A 23,337-nucleotide genomic window follows, 5' to 3' on the forward strand; every position below is an offset into this window, starting at 1 on the left:
TATGAGATAAAGAGTAGGCTATTTGATTTTCATTAATGTTTTTACTTTATAACTTTATAGAAAATGTCTAAATGTTAAGATTTTATTTATTTTAACTGCATACTCGTCAGTAGTACATATATAGGAATGCATTGGTTTTGGTAACATCTTAATGGGAAATGTAAGTAGACCATTCTCAAATAAATGATATACTATTGAATAAAGCACAGCCGTCAATACTTTGCTCTGTCATGGAGTAGTCTAGTTTACTGATGTAAATGTAGCAATACATGTTACAACAATTAAATAAAATACAACTTTACCAGTAAAAGTACAGTCTTCAATTCTTACTCAGAAGTATTTGCAACACTTTTGATGCATTAACAAGTACGAATACTCAAAGTTTTACTCAAATACAGTGCCTGAGTAAATGTGGGCATCTCAGTTGTTTACTTTACACCATTGGAAATGTTGGGTTAATTAAAATGTTAGTTTTTTTAAAAGAGGAAGAACATCCTCTCACCACCCCCGGAAGTCACCTTTCTGTTCCTGCAGCCAGCTTGATGCTCCGCTCCGGGGAAAAAAGCAGCGAGTTGCAATGAAACGCAACGTCTGAAGAGAGTGGAGGAGAGAAGGAAGGAGGAGGATGGGAGCGAATCGTATCCCCTTTAAGTGACCCACATCTTACAGTAGACCTACATAGTATCACGGCTAGTTCTTGCTGATTTTTCTCCACCAAGATGTCGGCGTCGGCAATATTTATTCTCGACCTGAAGGGAAAGGTAATGTTAAGTTGTGTGGTGACTTGTTGTTGGGAAAGTTGACCTCGGGGTTATCAACGAAGCACCGGCTGTGAGAATATATGAGCCTTTATTATGTCCAGAAATGTAAGGCTATGCTGATGTGTATTGGTGTAACGTTTAGATCCAGCCGACATGTCCTGTCAAACACCGGCTAAGTTCCTCTGCATGCGCCCTCATGTCGGACAGAGAGCCGCCGGGAAGGAAAGCCTCAACTGGCCAAACTCGTTCCACCAACGTCGAGTCGACACAGAGGGCTTGTTCTTGTGCAGCGATGCAGCCTTTATTGGAGCCGATGTGTCCAGTTTCAAAGTTTAGGGTTATCCTTTAAACATTACAGTGGCTTATTTAATATTAATTTAACGTATGGCCAAAATTGTGTCCCGAGAGGAGGTTGACTTTCACAGGAAATGCATGTTGAGAGTAGACAAACCCGTATATTAGGCACTTGTAGATTACAGTATGTTGTGCTGAAGAAGTTAATGGATTAATCAACAGTTTTTGATCAAACGTTTGCTTCGTGTGTTTTTAAGCTTAGCTGTCAAACATCACGGGACTAGCTTTTCTCATATGATAATTAGCTAAAAACATAATTTAGGAGTGTAACTTACAATACAACAGATCAACAACTAATCTGTCCATAGTCTTCTTGGTCTAAAATGTCCTTCACAATTCCCTGGAGCACTTGTTTTGCACTTGTTGGATGCATTCTGTTTCATATCCGCTTACTAATGATTCATCAACCATCTCAATAGTTGTCAATTAATTTTTTTTATATATCATATTTGTTTAGGTTTTTAACTTTTGCTCGGACAAAATAAACAGTTTGACGATAAACTCTTGGACATGGATTCTTCTCTAAAAATTAAAAACACACTTGAATTTGTACTACTTCTTACTTACGGTTTTACAGGTTTTACATGTAAAAGGTATGAAGACGCCTTATGCCTAACGATACCCATCAGGGGAAAGGATCAGACCCTCATAGCCTGGATGTCTGATTGTGCAGATTCAATGTTTTCTCTTCCCCTAACTATCTGTCTGTGCTCTGGGGCAAAGTCAGCAGCCTTTCACCTTCAGTCCTTTCCCTCCCTCTGTCCTGCCATGACCAGGCAAGGTCATCTGTCCTGTATGGCTGCTGTATTATGGGTGCTATTTAAAAAATAAATCAACTAAACTAGAATACACCAAAGATGAAAATGATTTTAGAAGCAACCAACCGTCTCCAGTACACACATTTCGAGACACAGTTGAAAACGCACTGCTACTACAGAAGTCAGTTTCCACCTCTGCCCTTTACCCCTCCACCCTCAGGCCCCCTTCTCCTTCTGAGTTGTAGCTCCTGGTCCCTCGACCGCACGCTGCTGGCTGCAGGGACCTGTGAGGAAATGTCAGGCTATTGAAATCAGCACGGCATCATTTGTTCCCAGTGAAGTTTGGGCTTGTAATGCGGCACATTGCATTAGCTGGAAGCATACAAGTGCGAGGTTTCACATTCGAGGCATTCAGTAATTAAGTTCATATTTTTTTGTTTTGTATTGACTTACTATGACATGTTATACGGACATTAGTGACTTGACTCTGCCGATCCTTTGACTTTTCCTTTAGCTTCATCATTAGGCTAAAACGTTGAAATAGTCAAATAGTTAGTTTTTTGGCCAAATCCCTGCAAAACAAATGGCATTCCCATCAGCCGTATCAGTACTCTATGTTTAGTGCTGATTAGCGAATGTTACCATGCTGACATGGTAAGCTCAGATGGTAAACATGGGAAACATAACAGTTAATGCCAAGTGCACACTAGGCATGCATGATCTTTGCCCTGATGTTCCAGAGAGGGAACTCAGCGTTGTCTCTGCGCTCACAAATCAGTGCTCGAGCGCTGTGTGTGTGGACTGTTCAGAGACGCTGGCTGGCGCATTAGTTTTGTTGAATTGGGCGTCTTGAGCCACAATGAAGCTCTAGTTCTGTTTAGCAAAAGAGACACTGTGAGCATGCACAATGTTAAATGGTTGCCATTGATGTACCGACTCAGTCATCTTTTTGCAGCCTTCAATGTGCCGTTATTTTGTCCACAAATAAGCTGCCGTTAATTATTTAATTATTATTGTTAGTTAATGTTTGCCTTACGTGTCCCTTGAAGGAGAATCCGGTAGTATTTTAAAGCCAGTGGTGGTTTTAAGAGAAAAAAACATTTTGTTGTTGCTTTTTGGGAAATCCAAGTACAACAAACAAATGGTGATTCTTCTGCATTTAACCAGCAATGGATCACTTCTTAAAAAAGGTTACTTAAGTTTTACATAATGTCTCTTGTGTACCATTCTTCATTGTGAAATTCATGAATATGCTTCTATCTCTACAATTGGCACATTTATTTACTCCCCTCTGCCGTCTTTGTTTCCATTTTGGCTGCTAAAACTTGTCGTATTTTTTATTACATTGCTTTTATTCTATTACAACTTTAATCTTCTACTAACCTGTTGTTCAGTAAACCCTTTTGAGCTGCTTGTCATTAATGAATGACACTTGTAATGGAGGGATGTAGATGTAGATGTAGTTGTGATTTTTTAAATTGTATTTGTATATTGCAACATACATATCAGACGGAATGGGTTCTTAACACACTCACAGCAGAATTTAATGAGACCTGGATTATTAAGTCGCTGCGCTCTGCTTTGGGGCATGAAATATGCTAACTGTTTGTGTGAGGTGTTCTGTTTGATGTGTTCGGCCTCGGCTGAATACACAACGCTACCTGATGTTTTCCTTTTTAAAATGAGTGTAACTGACACACATTCAAACCAGCTGGCATCATGACACTGATATGTTGACTCCTAAATGTCCTAAAGGTGAAACGCTTGCTATTCTAAATTATCATTGTAATTGTAGCAAGGCCATAACTGCTTCACAGCTTCCAGCCTCATTCAGAATGTATTGTCGAAGGATGAGCCTGCAATATTGCAACATGTCTCTCACTGTGCTGTTATCCTCTCATTCAGCTCTCAGCTGTCTGCATTGGCTCTCAAAACAAGTGTCTGGTTAGAAAGTAAGAAAGTTAAACACACATCAACATACCGACAATAAGGAGTGAGAAACGGCAGCATAATAGAGCAGTCAATAACAAATGTGTCACCATTTTTCATCATAAATGTGTTAGATTGAAAATGACTGGAACACAGTCATAATGTTACCGTGTGACTCATGCATCTCAAACTCAGCTTTTACAAATAATTTATTTCTACTCATAAGTTGGGAGTTTGTGCACATTACTGTGCACACCTAGCAACACCAGGGCCCTGATCTTTACAACTGATGTCGCGGTGACACCAACATGCAGTGTCCATGTTTTGCTTTTTAACCGTCTGCAATGTTCTTTAGGTGCTGATTAAGTATGGGTTGTGGATGAGTATTTTGTTGTTTTGGATCATTTGTTTTGTTTATTAATCGTGCAACAATTATTTACAAAATGTGTGTGTGTGTGTTATCTCGATCCCCCAAATGTCTGAAATTGCAAGAAACCATCACACTTTCTTAAATCCCTCGAAATCATGTTGTCAAATAGCTGATTTACAGTCCAAAACCCAAACTTTAAATATAATGAAATACAACCTTATAGTCCATCTGAGTCTGGAAAATCCCCTTTGGTTTCACCAGATACAATGAAAATATCACGTTACATCAATACAGCAAATCCCTTTACATCACAAAAATTGTAATATAATTCATACTTATATATAATTCATACTTTCTGTTTTTTTTTTTGCAAACTAGAAAGTGAACCTCTGGATACCTTTCCAGGCTTCTTCAATATCGCAGCTTTTTTTTATGCAAAGATTTGCGGATCTCATTCTCTGTCGCTAGTGACCTCTGACCTCTTGGCTCTGAGATGTCTGTTACGCTCACAGAAGCTGAGCAGTGGCTTGTTCATATCCTTTTTTCTCTCCCAGATGATATTACTTTTTTTGGCATTTCCTTTTTGTTTTATTTCCTGCTTCCTGCTTTTGTTGTGTGTGCTCTTGTGTGACCCCTGTCCAACAGACTCTTCTTTTGAAGAAGGGAGGGGAGCCCTGTGTGTGTGTGTGTGTGTGTGTGTGTGTGTGTGTGTGTGTGTGTGTGTGTGTGTGTTATCTCGATCCCTCAAGCGTAGCAGCTTCGATCTCTTTCTTCACTTCAAACTGTGTCCGGACTCCAGCAAGACTGCTGACTCATCTTGTTGCATGTGTGTGTTTCTATTAAGATTAGGAAGGTGTGCAGTCGTTTCTCACAGAGTCTTTAATATGTCAGAAATTATAAAAGAAATACAGTTGTGGAGTTCTGTGATATAAACACGGAGGCCTGTGTTTCTGTCAATTTTGGTAAATGGTTGTTTGTAATCACTTGAAATCCACTGAACAAAAAGAACAACAAAAACATATTGTTGTTGTTCTTTTACTTGTGTGTGTGTGTGTATTATTTTTTTGTACAACCACAATGGAGTTTGTTTTTTTGCAGAAAGTGATTCAACTGTTTAGTAAATGTCAGGATGTCGGTCTCTCAGATTCACAGAAGGAGGGCGTCTCTCATGAACTCAGTTCTTTGCACTGACATTCAGCCATTAAATATCTCTCGTGGCACTAGTCTCAAAAGAACAGAAGGTACGCAGTTGTAAGAGGCTCTATTTTTAGTATTGGGGAAAGGCTGCATTCATATGTCCATAAGTAATTGAGTAGCTAGCTAGCTGTATTTATAAGTCCACACCCACCTTTCATTACAAACAGGTTCTTTTCAGACCACTGCACATAGTGGCATTGAAGGAGCAGTCAGGAGATAACTAAAATCAGAAGGATCCTTCCTCTGAAGACCGTGAATGTCTGTACAACATTTCATGGTGGTTGATCCAATAGTTAGTCAGAGTGGTGGACATTATCATCCATATAGGCATGCTGCTAGTGTTTGCCATAATTGTTTGCCATCATTTCAAACCCGAGAAACCCCACCGTTTTGCTAAAGTCTGCCGTAGCTCCTGTTTCATGTTGAGAGGGTGGGCATTCATCATCAGAAGTTGGCAGCACAGTTTGCACATTTCCTTGTTCGCTGAACTTGGAAAGTGGTGCCATTTCCATCCACGAGGTCAGGGTTTGTGGTCAGCCAATGGCGCTTGAAGCATGTTTAAGCTTGAGCGCTCAGGTGTGGTACCTCAGCCGAAAAGCTATACACATGTAATGACTGGGTAGTGGCTTTATAATGATGTCTTCTGCCTCTATGTTTTGTTCTTTACTTCCTGTATCCAGGTGCTAATCTGCCGTAACTACATGGGGAACATGGACATGAATGAGATTGACCACTTCATGCCCATCCTGATGAAGAGAGAAGAGGAGGCTGAGGTGACACCTCTGGTCACCCACGGTTCCTCACACTTCCTGTGGATCAAACACAGCAACCTTTACTGTATCCATAAAAAAAAAACGTCTTTCTACTCTCATGTGAGAACCTTTCCATGAGTCATAATTGTGGAGAAATTAGTACAAATGCAACAGAGATTCAGAGCCTCGAACACACATACCTGAATATTCTCTATGCTCTATCCAGCTCCATGAGGTTCAGGTCTCAGCTGCAGGCGGCTACTCAGCTTCTGTTTCAACACATCATGCTTCACAGCCAGTTGAAACATTGGATACAGATTCACTGTATATCCTCCTCCCTCCATGTGAGACTGGGCAGTCGTACTTCCTTACACATTATTAATGCAGCTTGATATTGCAGTTGTGAGTAAGTGGTATTCCCAGTGCACTGCATTAGAGAACTGCGCTGTTTTACCTCCCTGTGGCCATGTTCTCAATAGCTTAATACTCTGATGCATTATGCTAACTTATTATTTAATTGCATTCATCTCATAACCACCTACAGTATAATATATGTTAGCTACATATCTCTGTGTTGTCAATTTCTGTACATGTTCAGTTATTTCTTAACAGTCTGTTCGTCAGTGGTGGCGATGACGAAGAAGAATGCGAACGCTTCCCTGGTGTACTCCTTTCTTTATAAAATTGTACAGGTGCGTCTGTTTCCTGAGACTCTAGTGCTGTGCCTTTTTAGCTCCAGGTTTTTGCAAAAAATTTTTGAAAATAACTTGCATATTATATAATATAACATGTGGTGTTTTTTTATCCGACTGCGTATGTCTTTATGTGTCCGTAGGTATTTAAGGAGTACTTTAAGGAGCTTGAAGAGGAGAGTATTCGTGACAATTTTGTGACGGTGTACGAGCTGATGGATGAAGTGATGGACTTTGGTTTCCCTCAGACCACTGACAGCAAGATCCTACAAGAGTAAGACAACAATATGAATAGCTGTGTCTGCATGTTCATGCCTAATAATAAGAGTGGCTAATATTGACAAAACTTCAAATGAAACCGTTACTGTACAATCATTAAATCCTACAACATAAAAAAAAGAAGCATTTTTACATTTGAAAAAACGTGAATCCATTATGTTCGTTGGCACTGTGGTCAGGCATTTTAAGTGTAACATTAATCCGGCTGATGAGGGTATGACGTTCAAGTTTTTAACGAAGGCACTGCAGTCTGATTTGAATGTAACCATATCAGCTCAGGTGGTAACTGTGTCATCAATCAGAACACATTAAAGTGTTTTAGTGAGATAACGGCACTGTATTTCATACAGTAATTGACCAGCAGAGATGGGAGTGAGAGCACACAATGATTACGCTATAATGAATGGAGGAACTCTCTTCAACAAGTGAAATGAACAGAAGCAGCTACTATTCTAGGGCTTCGCAGGTGTGTGTTCATGGTGTACACAGGGTTGTTTTGCTTCCTTTTGGCTCCTCAGAGAGGCTTTAGTTTCCAGGGAAAGGCTTGACGCTCCCTTTACAATACCATGATAACATGGGTTCTGTGTGCACATGATCATCTTTGCTTCTAATGAATGGGGAATTTGTCTTTGAAACTGCGTTGTTGCATTGTTTATATTTTAATATCTCAAAGGTGATTTTTCTGTGATGGATGATTCATTTTGTGTGCTGTTTGTGCACCACGGCTTGTGTGTGTGTGTGTGTGTACCGTATGTGTGTTTGGTGTCTGAATAGTGCTGATAATTACCAGGCTCCTATTGGCACTCAGACACAATGACACTGTCAGCTGGACACACTCGAGACTCTCAGAAAATCCCTGCTCTTCTCTTCTCCAAGGAGACGCACAAAAGTCATTTCTCTCTTGTGCATACACAAATACAAACACGCACACACACACACACACAGTACATATACACACATTCACTTTATCTCTCTGTCTGCATGTGTGGGAAGATGCAAGAGACTGAGCAAGTGAGACTGCAGGGATGCATGTGAATCATGTGTGTGTCTTCGTATGAACCTTCATGCACGTGTGTGTGAGTGTGTGCGTGTGTGTTTGTTGTGATTGCTATTGTTATGCTAATCTGTCAGTTTGCTGCCAACCCCGCATCCAGTTCCTCTTTCATTAGCATTTCTGAAGAGAATCAGAAAAAAACAGAAGAAACACAGAAGCAACAAAACAACCCAACGTCGACCTCAAGCCCTCTAGTCGCTGCCTTTTATCTCTCGGCACTGTCAGACTCTGCTATGTGTCAACTTGCGCTCAAGGCCCTCTAGGTGGGAGGAGCTGAGACAGAAAACCAAGGAGAACATTCTGCCTTAATCTGTCAATCAATCCAAAACTTGTTTATCTTGCGCTTTTTGCCATTGACATCAGTTATTGATTGTTTCAGGGGAAAAAAAGCTCTAAAAACCCACTTTACACTTCTATAATTTTGCTCCGTAGCTGCCGGATGTCTAAAACTGTTACTTCCCCATGCCACTGACCATATCAACTGAAATGATAAGGATTTGTCAATGTTCTGTTCACAACTCTTTTTTTGCGCTGCCAACAAGTAACACAACAAAAACCTGTTATTACAAGTTTAAATACATTTAATGAAAATAAGAAAACAGAATCTGTTATTTGAGCAAATAAATCTGGTTTAGTAAGTACTTTTTAGTTAATATATAGATGCACAATACTTTTGCAATTTTGGTTACCAGAAGCACAGTGCAATCTGGAAATGAGTCCGGAGTAAGATAGACACATTATTAATACCTTTGCTGTTTGACCTGTGCATAACTTTATGCAACCCATCTCTCAAATTAGAAACAGCATATGGAACACACCATTCCTGTTGCTGTATTTAGTCTACTGAAAATAAATACCTCATACATACACATGTGTCATTCCAAAATTAGTACCGTGTCTGCATTAACACAATTTCAGCAACAGTACCACTTTATCCACCTTGACACATCTTTTGGGGGCTGCATAATTTCCATCCAGAAACAGCTACAAAAAAAGAAATACATTTGAAGCACTGTTACTATGTTTGCACTTCCACTGGCTTGAGGACAGCAGATTATTGTGGACCATTGTGTGATGCCCAGACCTCTAGAGGTGAACATAAGGTGAGGGACAACTGAGAATAGGAAAGGAGAAAAGGTGAAGAAAAGAGGTATGACGAGAAGGCTTTTGTGTTGGCAGTTTAAAATAGTTGCGCACATTTTTGTTTTGAGAAATGAAAATGGAAATGAAAGTAAGCATTTCTAAGGCACATGTCTGCGAAACAATTGTATTCTGTCTTTTTGTGAATATCAGCAGGTTCAAGTGCAGGTCAACGGCACCGATCCAGAATGTTTTTAACACCATCTAAAACACCTTTTTTCTTTTTTTTTTGCCCTCAGGTTACTTTACAATGCAGTAGTCATGTGTTGGGTAATGACTGAATAGTTATTTTTAGTGAATGCCAAATAAAAAAAATCATTCAATTAGTTTTTTTCCTGCACAATCCATGTTTCCCCACATACAATCAGTACATTGAAGCATATCATTTATTGTTTTATATATAAGTGGTATATTGTAGAAACATGAAAATAATCAATACCCCATGGACAATTGTGCGGCACAAGTCAAAAGAGAGCTCTGCGGTGGAAACGAGGTCAAGAGAAGTAAAACGTGTCGGGGAGGGGGAAGGCCCGGTCACATGTTGTTTAAGTACCGCTCCCTCCTATTCTCGTGACAATTCCTCACGTCTCCCTGGACAGAGCCAGAGCACATTAAGAGACAGACTAGTGTGCAGTGCAGTGAATGAGGGGATGGACGGATATACAAGGGGAAAATATTTATGGTGATGACTATAAAGAGAAAGTGTTTTGCCACAGTCAACGCTAAGGCACTTACACCTATTATTGATTGCACCAATCAATATATTTATATGAGCAATGGATCAAATACATGCATGTAATGGGAAGCAGAAGGGAGGGGGACTCCCAGCGATGCTCCAATGTTAGAAGCAGCCAAACCTATTAAAGATTTTCTGGCATCTCCTTGTGGCTCAAATCTCTTAAAGACACTTGATGCTGGACTTTTATTCGCCCAAGCAACACTTGGTAGTTTAGTATCATGTAACAAATGCATGCGAGACATAGTATGTGTTAATATAAATCTTCCATTTTCCAATTATATCCTCAATTCATCTTCATATATACATCAATACCAACCACTAGATTTGCTAACTGATTTTAAATCATGAGGTGTGATTAATACGAAATATTGGTGTGTTGTAATTTCCTGTTTTATTTTCATTCAAAATAAGAACCTTACTTTGTTGACGAGACTCCTTTTATAGGTGACAGTCTTTAAAGGAGATTCAAATATTTTTTGCATTATTCATCGCCGCGGTTATTTCTTGAGTTATTTCTCCAACATTGTGAACGCTGTCTCCGTCTGGAGCATCTTATTGAGGTGCCCTCCTGTGCCTGTAGGGGCTCCACTCGGCAGGATTACAGACTGAATTAAAAACAGTTTGACTCGTGTCACAACTTTCTTCTGCTTTTGTTTCTTTCAGGTACATCACCCAACAGGGTCATAAATTAGAAATCGGAGCTCCTCGACCTCCAGCCACCGTCACTAATGCCGTGTCCTGGCGGTCGGAGGGCATCAAGTACAGGAAGAACGAAGTGTTCATGGACGTCATTGAGTCAGTCAATCTACTGGTGAGGACAATATTTGCTATGTCAATATCGTATTTTCCAGAAAATTGAAAATTGACACAGCAAAGTAATGCGTGTGATACAGACATCCCAGACATTTATTTTGTACTCCATGCCTCATCTCACCATATCCATAATGTTTACTTAAAATAATATATTTTACAATGTAGTAATATTACACTATTATATGTCTGCAATATGTCAGAATATTATTTGATTAGGAACAATTTTTTTACTTGAATATACTCTACAATACAATATATAAGGTCACAAGAAAACAGATATACTGCAGATAGACATATCAACTCTTTAATACATAGGATTTACCCTTCATCCTAGACTGCATTATCAGTACTCCATTCTTTATCTATCATTGTCCACTTTTGTAATCCATCATTATTATGTTATTATTTCTTTAAAAAAGCCAGATGAGTTGGTCAGTGTGTTTGCCAAAGGCATGTTTTGAATGTACCCAACAGTCTCTTTCCTTGAATTGAATTGCTAAGAAAACAGTCTGATAACAACAATCCTCTATTCTTCTCCAAAATAACACGCTGTGGTGTTTACGTTCCTCCATTGTATGCCGTGAGGAGGAACTCATACACTAGTATATTTCAAAGGTTTGAAGGCAATTGAAGCAGATAAAATACATTAGTCAGTATTAATACTCCAAAAGGGATTTTATTATACAACTTTTTATAAAGTATCTTACTACTTATAATGTTGTAATTGCTGTAAAATGACTTGACTTAAACTGTAGTAAAATGTCCCCATACGTGGTTTAAAAAAAGATTGAACACACTCAATGTAATAATTTGGTGGAAAACATTATTACATTTAATGCAGAATATTGCTTAATAAATGGGGTAGAACCGTTATAACAACAATATTGACTCATAATGCGATGCATTTAGTTATTATTTAGAGTTATATTTGCTGTTTCAGCAATACTACACACACAGTTATAATCACTGATCAGTGAGAATATGTGATGTTATTTGCCTACAATTGAGGAATACAGACAGGCTCAGGTTTTGTGCAGCTTAAGAAACAAACGGCCATGAATATGAACATGCTGTTGTATTTTAAATGAAAAAGAAGAGTCTTGTTAATGTCCTTGAAGCAACATCTCAAAGATGACTCAGCAAACAGTTGCAGGTTTTTGTGAGTTTCAGAACTGCAGTTGTTCCTTCCTTTTCAGGAACCAGGGACTATTAAAAAAGGTTGTTACTACTTCATTCTCTTGCACATCAACACCTCACTTACATTTCTCAAGCCGTCCGTCTGTTTATCTACTGCTATTGATCTGTAGCGTACCATTATTCAAATAAAGCTTGTGTACTTTCAGGTGGACTTTGTGCACATTTAACTGTACAAACGATATCATAAAGCTGAGAAACATTTACTAGTGATCACCATGCTGTTTTCTAAACATGAATTAATACTTCTCTTGTTTAAAGTCATGCGTTTCTCTTCTGTCTACAGGTGAACGCCAGTGGCTGCGTCCTGCGGAGTGAAATAGTGGGCAACATCAAGCTCAGAGTAGTCCTGTCGGGGATGCCAGAACTCAGATTGGGCCTCAATGACAAAGTGCTGTTTGAAATAACAGGCAGTAAGTAAGAGTCATGCTCAGTGCCATGCAGGTTTTATATGCTGAAAAATTGAGGAAGCAGTAGAGTCATGTCGACGGTGAAGTTGACTTGAGTCCCGGAAAAAAAGGATCAGCATGGATCATTTAGTTGTAGCTTCGAATACTTTCCCTGTACCAGCTGGTAACTGCTGACATGTGGAATCACAACAGTCGTGTTTTATGATATAACTCCAATGCTTCTTGAAAAAAACACAATGTTTTATAGTTTTATTGCAATTTGATCTCATTATCTGTCTGTAAATTGCTATTGATCCACTTTGTTCCACACGCTGGGCTGACTGCTGACACAGTTACACACGAGTGTAACATTGAGGATTATTTAACATTTCTTCTTTATCTCAAGCTGCCAAGATTTGACATTATTGATAGAGGACTTGTAAACTGTCAACAGGGCATATCGTATTGCATTTTAAATGGCAAAATATTTTACCCTTGATATCAATTTGCCTTTTTAAAAAATCAGCTTGAGTAATGCTGAAATGCCAACATGTAGTTGTAAATGTGCTACTGGTTGATGGTGGAGCACTAGCCTTGAACTCCCCCCTCAGACTTCCACTTTCACCTCCTCTTTCTGTCTAAACCCCACTCTCTTGCAAATCTCTCTCTCGGTTTAGCTTTCATCCTTCCTCATCTTCCTCTCCTCCCTCTCCTACTTTCCCAATTTTCCCAATAACGTCTCCCACCGCTACATCTCCCCTTGTCTATTCCTGCACCCCCCTCCCCCTTCTCCCTCTCATCTCCCTCTTTTCTCTTTTCTCTCCTCTCTTCTGCCTTCACTTCTTGCCCCCTACTACTCGTTACTGAAGGGGAAAGGCTCCATCACTGTCTAGCCTCTTTGCCTCTCAGTTAATCCTCACCCCAGGCTACAGCCCTGCAGATGAAGGGTGAGGGTCTGTGGATATCTTGTATATGCAGCACACAATCCCCCCGCTGTGCTTTGCAGTCTGGGAAAAAAACACATCATCAGTAAAGATGATCAGAAATAACGATCAAACAAACACACCGACAGATACAACTACAAACGCACTCACGCTGAATGTTTACACAGATATTAAAATATGCTTTGCAGTAACGCTTCTTTTTTGCATATAATTTTGCAGTCATGCTTCCAAAATGTGAGAAAGAATATAAGTAATTTAACGCTGCCCTCTGCTGGAAAATGTCCAGAATTGTCACGATATGGAACTATATTTTTATTTATTACCCATTGACTGTTTGTGGAATAACTATATATACGATATGAAAACAACTAAAATATCTGATCATTTGTAACATTTGAGTGTCCAGACCTGGCCACATGTCCCTGAGGTTAATTCCTACTTATCCGAGGCATTGTTTGTTTAATATGTGGATTTGTTTTTTTAAGATGATTTAATACAAGGCTCTGAGTCTGAACAAGGACAGTATGAGCTGAGATTTAGGTTATTAAGAATTGTAATCTGCTGATTATATTCCAACTAATGTGCTGAGAAAACTTCCCCGAGGTGACATCTTCTAGTGACTTGTTTTGTCGAAGCGACAATCCAAAATGGCAATATTTTCAGTTATAGCAATGTTTCCTGTCTTCACATTTGAGAAAGTGGAACCAATGACATAAATGATTAATCGACAAACAAAAGGAGTTGTAGACTTTTGTGTGCCCTCGACCTTTAAATGCTAAGAAGTCTGTGTCAACCTGTCTCTCAGTCCGCTTGGTTCAGTGATATTAGAGCACTGTAAGATGCTTTGGACAGACACATTTTCCACATGCCAATATAAAACGGTTCCCTGTGTTTCTTGTGTTTCTTTTTATTCTGTGCTACAGCAGACAGAAAACAGATTAAGTTCCTCCTGTCTGCTGCTGTATATTAAAGCAGCCTTAAAGGTGAACCACAGGGGACACTGCTGCATCTTCAATCCCCACCTGGCGTGTGCACAAACGTACATGGACCAACACACACACACACACACACCTGTCTCCCCTTCCGGCCCCTGAGGTCCTCGTGGTGACAGAGAGTGTCCCATACGACCTTTCTTTCCCGTCGTCTTGCATGCAGCTGTGCGAGTTACTGACATAAAAACAAACCGAAATAGAGAGACAGAAAATGCTCTAAAGGGCTTTCCTGCTTTGCTTGTCCAGGAGTGTTGTGGTGCTCCCCCTAGACCTGACCTCAGCCAGTCCCCTCTCAGGCATGAGGAAATGTCACACACGTGCACACATGCACGCACACACGCAAACACATGCAAAATCAATAGAGAAACAAGCAAGTAGAAAGACAATATGCAGAGAGAGAGAGAGAGAGATTTAGAGCAGGTGAGGCAGGCTTTAAGCTCGCTGTTGAATGGAGGAATTGGTTGAAGGCCCACAGGCCCAGAGTCATTACAGCAGTTTCCCACCACTCAGCACCCTCCATTAACCACAGAGGAGGAGGCTTTCTCCAGCAGACTACAAATGCCACCGTTGAGGAGGTTGCGCTTTTAAATGTCCATTGCAACAGCATCCTTGAGAGGAATTGTCTGGAAACTTTTTGTCTGTCGGTCAGGTTTTAAACACCTCAACTGACAAATGGTTGTGCATTTAAGCGGTCATATTACTAATGATATAGTGGGGAAATAATGTTGACATCTCATTGGCATAAAGACTTCACTGTAGGTGTATTTCACAAAATGAGACCGTAATAAGCGACCTGCATTAGTGTAGTAGGTGGATTTATTCCACAAACAGTCAATGGGTAATAAATAAAAACGATACAGCTATGTGTTTTTGTCAGAAGTAGGTTTTTTTTCTGGCAGATATTACAAGAAGTATTTACTGTGTTGTATGTGTGTGTTAGTGCATGTGTGGATGCATTTTTGAGGCGGCTAAATGGGCTTCAGAAGAAATGGCAGTGTTGACTGTGTATGTATGTGTGTGTGCGTGTGTTTGAATGTAGCAGTTAAATAACAGAGGGGGACAAGAAAAGGGCAGAGCACACTGTAGTGTGTGTGTGTGTGTCTGTGTGTGTGTGTGTGTGTGAGAGAGAGAGAGAGAGAGACTGAGTGAATGTTTGTCAGTCATCATTACCCTGACCTTGATTTCCCTGAGGCTACGTGGAAGGCTCTAAATCTTTTTGTTTGTGTGTGTGTTTGTGTATGTGTATATCAGGAGAGAAGAGTAAGACAGTGGAACTGGAGGACGTGAAGTTTCATCAGTGTGTCCGTCTGTCACGCTTCGAGAACGACCGCACCATCTCCTTCATCCCCCCCGATGGCGAGAGCGAGCTCATGTCCTACCGCCTCAACACCTCAGTAAGGAGGACACACACAAACACTTCTCTCTCTAACACACACTCACACTCACACTACATACCAGCCACACCAAGGGCACACTTCATATTTGTCTCACACTAAAGTTTAAACACAGATAGCATCACAACTGAGAGAGTTAATTATTTCCACACTTTCCACATCTTCCTCATACAAAACATATTAGACCTTTATATTGTGATAATGTGGTAGAAATTTGCCAATATTGGCTTATCACAGATATTGTATACACATATGTAACTACAAATACATCATGTATTGACTGTTATTCTTCTTTTGTAGGGGGTTAATGTTAAATTCATATCTCTGACGTCTATTGATATATTGTATTGTTCAACTGCAAAATGTCACAACTCTTTTATAATCACATTTGAAAGACGATAAAATTTGAGTGTAAAATGCCAACAACAGTTAACATGTTTCAAGACAAGTCGCGGTTCAGTGTGTCTGCTCGGCCACATGTTGCCGATCCTCCTGAACATGCTGTTCAATGAACCGGAGGCTTCTTGAGGGCTGTGCCTGAAATCTATGTGATCTATCCATCTGAGCGGGGATTGTCTCCCTTGAACAAACACAATCTCCCTCTCTCCTGTCCACGGTGTGTTGTAGTGATGCACTTCAGCTCTGTGCTCGGCTCGTCGACCTTGTCCACTCACTCCCTCTCTCTGACAGGTGAAGCCTCTCATATGGATCGAGAGCGTGATTGAGAAGTTCTCCCACAGCCGTGTGGAGATCAAGGTGAAGGTGAGGATGAGTGACACAAAAACAGGAAGACACATACAGAGAGCCCCACCACTCATCTGGCCCCTTCACTGAAACCCGTTTAGTATTTATGACACATACTTCGCGGGTGGATTAACGCTTCGCAGCGGTTTGAGGCAGTGACAGCCATGTAGACTCAAATTAACAAGCCGCAGTGTGCATCATCACAAAGACCTCCTTGATTTGTAATTACGCGCATACTCTTTTTTTGTAATTTTTTGGAAAAGGCCTCCTATGACATTTGATCTCTGTCCTCTTTCACCTTCCACAGGCCCGGAGTAATTTTAAGACCCGGTCCACTGCCAACAACGTGTCCATTCTGGTGCCAGTGCCCAGTGATGCTGACTCACCCAAGTTCAAGACCAGCACAGGCAGCGCCAAGTGGGTGCCCGAGAAGAGCGTGGTGCAGTGGAACATCAAGTCTTTCCCTGTTAGTGTGGCAACACAATATCACAAATACATGAAGTACATGTTGATGTCTTGTAACGCTTCTATCTTATTCGACCTCTGTAAAATTTTAAAGTCAGCATCAGTACGATTTTAAAAAGTAACAAATTATATTCATTTGAGCACCGTACAATTTTCAGGTATTTGTATTTTACTTTCCATTTTTGCGGTCTATATTTCTACTTCCTCTCTGATACATACTAATAATAGAAAATAGAATCGACAAACACATTTGGGTAAGTTAAAATAAGACTGTATTGGTCCCTAGGGGGTTTTCACAAGCTACTTGGCAGTATATAAAGTGAATCACATTAGCTCCACCTTTACCAGTTGCAACATTTAAAGAGATGCACACATTAATGCAAAAAAAAAAGTTAAATCTGATCTTAATACATTTGTACTTTTGAATGCAGGATTTTTACTTGTAACAGAGTGTTTCCACACTGTGGTATTGCTTCTTTTACTCAAGTGACATATCTGAGATGATGCCTCATATCTACGTGAGCTTTAATCACTCCGATTGTCAGAAAAATAAGTTGTGTTTTACTCTGACACGTATTAGACAGCAGCCATTTATCAAATTATGATCAGCTTCCCCACACACAAAATAACACACACGCTCGCATCTTATCGCTCCGTTTTCTGCTCTTCCTTTCACGTTTTTGGTGTCAGTCCCTGCTGCCATCAAAACCATGAAAGAAAAGAGAATTTTCCTCTTATCTGTCAAGTTCAGATATCTCCTCAGTAATTAATTCATTACACCTTCAGTCTGTCAAGGAGGGTTAAGAATTGTTCTTACTGGTGACGTATTGCATTCCAGCCCTTGTGTGACTGCAGCACATCTTTCTCTGTCACTATCAACATCTGGACATTATAAAAAAGATTGTTCTCTCAGGGAACCATACTCAACTTGTAATGTTTGATAGAGGCTCCAGGAAACAATGATGGTTGTGATAAGAGACTGATAAACAGACTCATCCACCACAATTAGTTTCTGTAATTGTCTTTTTATTTATTTTTTACAACTGGGTTATTTACTTTAGTTGCCAAGTGACTGTCAATCAAAATAGATAAGACCACACCCACACATTCCTGATGAAACACATTAGGTTTTGAGAGGTAGATTACATTTCTTCAAGACTATAACTTTGATGTTTGTCATACATTGTAAATGTTAAAGGGAAAAAGGGATTTGATGCCACATTTTGAGGGACTTTGAAGTCAATATGGTAACTGATTTACAGTAAATCCAAAGTACAGACTAACACACTACATGCTCGGATGATGTGTTAAACAATTGCTGGTATGAAGAATGAGTAACGTTTTTCTTGTGTTTATAGCTTATATATGTCTGTCAGATGTTAATTGTAAATATGATTCCCTTTGGTGTACGGCGAGATTGGTCCCATGTTGCCATGAAAATACATATAAACAATATTGTATTAATTACAGTCAATCACCCGTTTTATCTGCAAGGCTTTGTGAACCTCTGAATGTTCTTCCTGCATTAACGTATTGTAACCTTTCCTCTTTTCTATTTTACTTTTATACATGTAGGGTGGTAAGGAGTACATCATGCGGGCACACTTTAGCCTACCCAGTGTGGACAGTGATGAGCTGGAAGCAAAGAGACCAATCACAGTTAACTTTGAGATCCCTTATTTCACCGTGTCTGGCATTCAGGTTGTACCCTTTATTCACAACCATACACCAGCTTTTCTTCTTTGGTCAAATGTAAAATACATACTGTATATTATATGCCTCCTGATTTTCATTTGATCACTATCCTAAAAAAACATGTATCCCTGAAACAAAACCTTTCATAAAGTACGAGAAGCAGAACACCTTTTAGTAAACATCATTCCTGATGATCTACTGGAGTTTAAATGGTTTATTTAGCTTTAGAAGTAGGATATCTTTTCTTCAACCATGAAGGAACCATTTGTCTGAAAAATGTGTCTGAAAATGTTTAAATGACCAAATTCAGAGATACATGTTTTGGATTGGCCGGGTAATTTACACCTACTATAAGTGGGTTGTCATGAACACACTGAAGCATACAGACCATAGACATATATACAAATACATGAATATGTTGGTGTGTATGAATGAGTGAAATAATTGTATTCGACTTGTCTGTGTTCCGTAGGTACGTTACCTTAAGATCATCGAGAAGAGCGGTTACCAGGCCTTACCATGGGTGCGCTACATCACACAAAGTGGAGGTGAAAAAGAACACAGTGAAATATACTCACACATCCAAGTTAATAAGACAATCACATGATGATAGATATGATATATGAAACTGAATGTCAACAACAAATATCCTGTGCCCACATTGTGCAGGACTTATGGACAGCTGTTTTGCTGTTTTCCGTTTTATGATTTTTGAGTCCAATCCCATTAGCAAACCCGAGGTCAGCCTGAGATATGATATGTTGTTTTTATTCGAGGAGGTGTCCGGATCAGTCTGTCTGCATCCCTACTCAGTGGGTGGCCGAGGAGTGAACCTAGCTGTACAACATCCATCATATCCATTACCTGGCCCTATCACCATGAGCCATGACCTCAGGGCCATAGAATGATACCACACAGGAGGCCAAGGATGGAAACTTTACAAGCCTGCTAGCTTATGGCGTAAAATTCTTCTGCATCGTTCAAAGTGAAGTGTGACACCAAGAGAGATGAGCACCAAGACACAGTTCAGTGTTTGTGAGATTTGAACTTTTGTCACCCAATTTGCTAACTTGAGATGTTGCCTTTTACCTTTAGAAGCTACATCTCTACCTTAAAAGCATGCTTGGTTTTGGACAGATCACACATAATTGCATATTTCCACATTAAAGCTACAATATATCGATGCAGCAAAGTCCTCCTTACTAGCTCATTCAAGTCAATTGGTGGCAAATGGAAATGATATGGAGATGGAAGCCCAATACCTACGCCCGACAAATGAACCTGACTCGATAACATCCGTCATATCCATTACCTGGATGTTAGGTACGAGTCGGGGGCTGCCGGAGGTTGAAAGATGCCACAAAGTGCCATGATGCTTAAAGGGTGGCACTCAGTGGGTGCTATCGCCTTGCTTTAACATCAGCAAGGAAGCAAAAAGAGAGAGATAGAAAAGAGGAAGACAGGAGCTAAGTAGGAGTGAGAGAAAGAAGAGGGATAAAGTCGGGGGGACTGGAGAGAACGCTATCACCTTTCTCGTATTGTTACCATCAGCAAATGGGGAGGGAGGGGGAGAGAAGAAAGGACTGATCACATTTCACTCCGCACTACATGCAGACACACTCCCACTGATTAAACAAATCCTTGATACTGTAGACTGACTGCTGACTTATTAATGAGTGATGAACAGGCATTTAGAAGCCGTACTGTGCAGCAGTCAGTGGTCAGAATATCATCGGGCAGCATCCCACTGCAGCTGGATCTTTGATACTGGCATGTTGGAGCTTTCAATCATCAATGTGTCCGCAATTGTTATCTATTTAACATACAATTGTAGATTGGGTGTACATTAATAACTTGGGAGTAATGCATAGTTTCCCAAAACAAACACACAAATACACTAGGGTCTAAAATATCATGTAGCATTGACATTTAATTGTAACTAAAGCTGTTGACTTTGAACCATGAAAAGCAGACCACCATCAGTAGTAAACAACATATATGTGGACAGGGGTGACCACATACTTTTGGCCATGTATTGTTATCTTTCTATTAGACAGTACTGACACAAATATGGGATTGAGGTAATACTAGTATTCATAATACTAGATGTGGGTTTTAGAAATGATCAGTCAAGTCTGAAATGGCAGAGAATTAAATATCTCAGAAAGAGATGTGGTAAATATTGGTATTGTGATTTAGTCGAGTTCCACAACAGATAGCTTCTGTACACCTTGTTTAGGGATTTAATGGCGCTCATTGGCAGTAATGCAATGTGTAGGAGTGATAAGAGGAAGAAAGCTGTGTTAATGCTCTGCTGTTACATTTCTTGGCAGATTACCAGCTCCGGACAAACTAAAGGGCACAGATGCTGCTAGACGAATGGATATTTCTCTCTCTCTCTCCTTCTCTTCCTCTCTCCTCTCCTCTGTTTCTCTGGCTCCCCGTCTGCAATGGACAGCAGAGGTCAAGCACAGGAGGACACACAAAATTGTTTCCTACTCTGAACGCAAACAAGACATCATCCCTTCCTCCAAGACATTCTCAACAAAGACGGGAAAGGCTGTTGCCTCACTTTTGAACTGTGACTCTTTTTTTAAGGGCTCCTCAGGACTCCGGCAAAACGTTTTAATATATTAATAATGAACTGATAACTTTGTGACACCGTCTAGTTCTGGCAAGTTCTAATTGTCTTGCTTTTAATGTGATATCCTCCGAGGTTAATTTAGAGCTTAATTCTGGAGGAAAAGACATTTTGAAATATTATGAAATTTCAGGATTTGGAGCATTAACTTTGTGGGGGTACTTGGCTTGTCCACTGAGATGTGTAGCTTTTTACTGTATGACATGCAAACCGAAAGATTGTGTTGTGCCAACATACAGTAACTGTGATGGGTCATAGTCAATTTTGTATTTCTCAAAGGAACATACAATTGCAGATCTGAATCAAGTGTGCCGTGCATTTTGTCCGATGTTATTCTTTTCAGGACGTATTGTTTGTGCTCTATGCTGAATTTAAACCACTCCACCACATCTCAGCACATCAGTCAGCATGCTTAATTGTAAGGGTTTTTATTCCTCCTATGTTTAGTCCTTAATAACCATGTTATGATCCATATACAGTACATTTTATCTCTGTTGTTAATCTGCCTCCCTCTCAAAAGCATATGTTTTGCAGGAACCTTTATATTATATATTCATTGCCTTAAAAATTGCCTATGTATCATCACCTTTAGTGCTGTGAACATAATCCCCAGTGCACTGACACTAACACCAGCAACCAGATCAATGAGACACAATATTGTCAGAGGCGTTGTCAGTGGAACATAATACCGTCGACGCGCTCTCATGGGGCCTGTAACCTTGTCCTTGTGCTCGAAATCAGCTTGCAGCTTCGAGGCAGACACCGAAGGAATGAGAATGGTGCAGAACTTTTTGTCATATTTCTATCTGTTGTTTATAATGTTCTAGTAATATGTGTGGAAAATGTGTGAAGGGGAAAACAGGAGGTTGAGGGGCGGGGCAGGACAAAGGTAAAATAACCTGCAGGGATTCTGAGAATATGGACGATATGTTAAACAAATAGTTTTTCCATGACTTTCATGTGTGTGGACCTCTGCAGGCCCACACACTTCTTCAAAGCAGTGTGTGGTGTGATTCACGTGCTCTGCTGTGCATGCATCGCACAGCCATCAGTTCAGCTGCACTGCAGGCAGCAAAGAAGAGTCCTGTGTCGATTTATTGCAATGCGAAGTACAAAAACCTTCTATTACAATCGTTGTGTTATCATATTATTATATTATCATTATCTTGTGTGGGGACATTTTTCTGACATCAATGACGATTGTTAATAAGTGTGTGTACTCATGTGTTTTCATTGATTGATCAACTGCTATTTGTTGATGGGAAGCAAAGGGATATATTTGGAAATAAACTTTTTTGTATATTGATTGGAACATTATTGTTTGTTTCTGTTTGTAAAAGTAAGTTGTGTATGTAGTTATTGACTAGACTGTTTCACCAATTGGTGAATTGCTCATCTGAAATGTAGCATATCAACAATTTGACGTAAGACGGATCTGCTTTGAGCTATCTGTAAATATTTAACCGCATCTCATATAGTTTGATTAAAAACAATAAATGTCAGATTTAACATAATTCATTATTACAAGTTTTTGTTTCAGTTGAAGAGCTGAAAGGTTTTGATGCATTGAAGTGCATTGTAGGTATACTCTGAAATGGGGGGGGAAAAGTTCAATGAAAGATTGATACCGCTTAGCATATACAGACTGCAGCAGTTTGCTAAGCTTTGCCTAATAACTGAAAACAAATATAAAATATATAGCTATAAGTAATTAAACAGTCAGATCAATTCACTTAAAAAAAACATACATTGATGTATTACCAAAAGGTAGGTTTGGTAATGTTCTTCAAAAACCTTTTTGTTATAATTGTTAAAATTCTCCCAATAGCGATCAATAAATGTAATGTTCTGACCAAAACATAAAAGAATGTAGTATGACTTTCAAGAAGGTGGTTGAAGGAATGACAGATGAACGTAACGGGTGGTGGACGTGTTCGACCGTGCTAACACAGCCTCCCTCTGAGTATGCACGGCTGCATGTTTTATAGGAACATTAGTAGATTATTCATTTTCATTAGCCACATAACGAGCTTCGTAGGAA

At 39.8% G+C, this 23,337-nt stretch overlaps 1 protein-coding gene across 2 annotated transcripts; it reads left to right on the forward strand.

The window, feature by feature from the left end:
* The first annotated feature begins 543 nt into the window (after positions 1-543).
* Positions 544-22,608, forward strand: ap1m3 (adaptor related protein complex 1 subunit mu 3). 2 transcript variants are annotated; one of them, XM_034531146.1, is made up of 12 exons: positions 544-761; positions 6,050-6,206; positions 6,746-6,813; positions 6,957-7,087; positions 10,689-10,836; positions 12,319-12,445; positions 15,609-15,751; positions 16,442-16,513; positions 16,803-16,961; positions 18,536-18,661; positions 19,128-19,203; positions 20,989-22,608. In XM_034531146.1, the coding sequence occupies exons 1-12, from the start codon at positions 720-722 to the stop codon at positions 21,009-21,011; spliced, it is 1,272 nt and encodes a 423-aa protein (XP_034387037.1). In that variant the 5' UTR covers positions 544-719; the 3' UTR covers positions 21,012-22,608. The 2 variants fall into 2 exon arrangements, with proteins under 2 accessions (XP_034387037.1, XP_034387039.1); XM_034531148.1 differs by having other exon boundaries at positions 16,803-16,912.
* Positions 22,609-23,337: the final 729 nt, after the last annotated feature.

Source organism: Cyclopterus lumpus, chromosome 4, assembly GCF_009769545.1.
Source record: "Cyclopterus lumpus isolate fCycLum1 chromosome 4, fCycLum1.pri, whole genome shotgun sequence".
NCBI classification, from domain to species: domain Eukaryota; kingdom Metazoa; phylum Chordata; class Actinopteri; order Perciformes; family Cyclopteridae; genus Cyclopterus; species Cyclopterus lumpus.

Excerpts from the sequence above, each read along its gene's own strand:
- ap1m3 (XM_034531146.1), top strand. The coding sequence starts at position 720 with ATGTCGGCGTCGGCAATATTTATTCTCGACCTGAAGGGAAAG. Across the intron at positions 7,088-10,688 it reads GACAGCAAGATCCTACAAGA|GTACATCACCCAACAGGGTC; the intron begins GTAAGACAACAA and ends TGTTTCTTTCAG. Across the intron at positions 16,514-16,802 it reads GTGTGGAGATCAAGGTGAAG|GCCCGGAGTAATTTTAAGAC; the intron begins GTGAGGATGAGT and ends CACCTTCCACAG.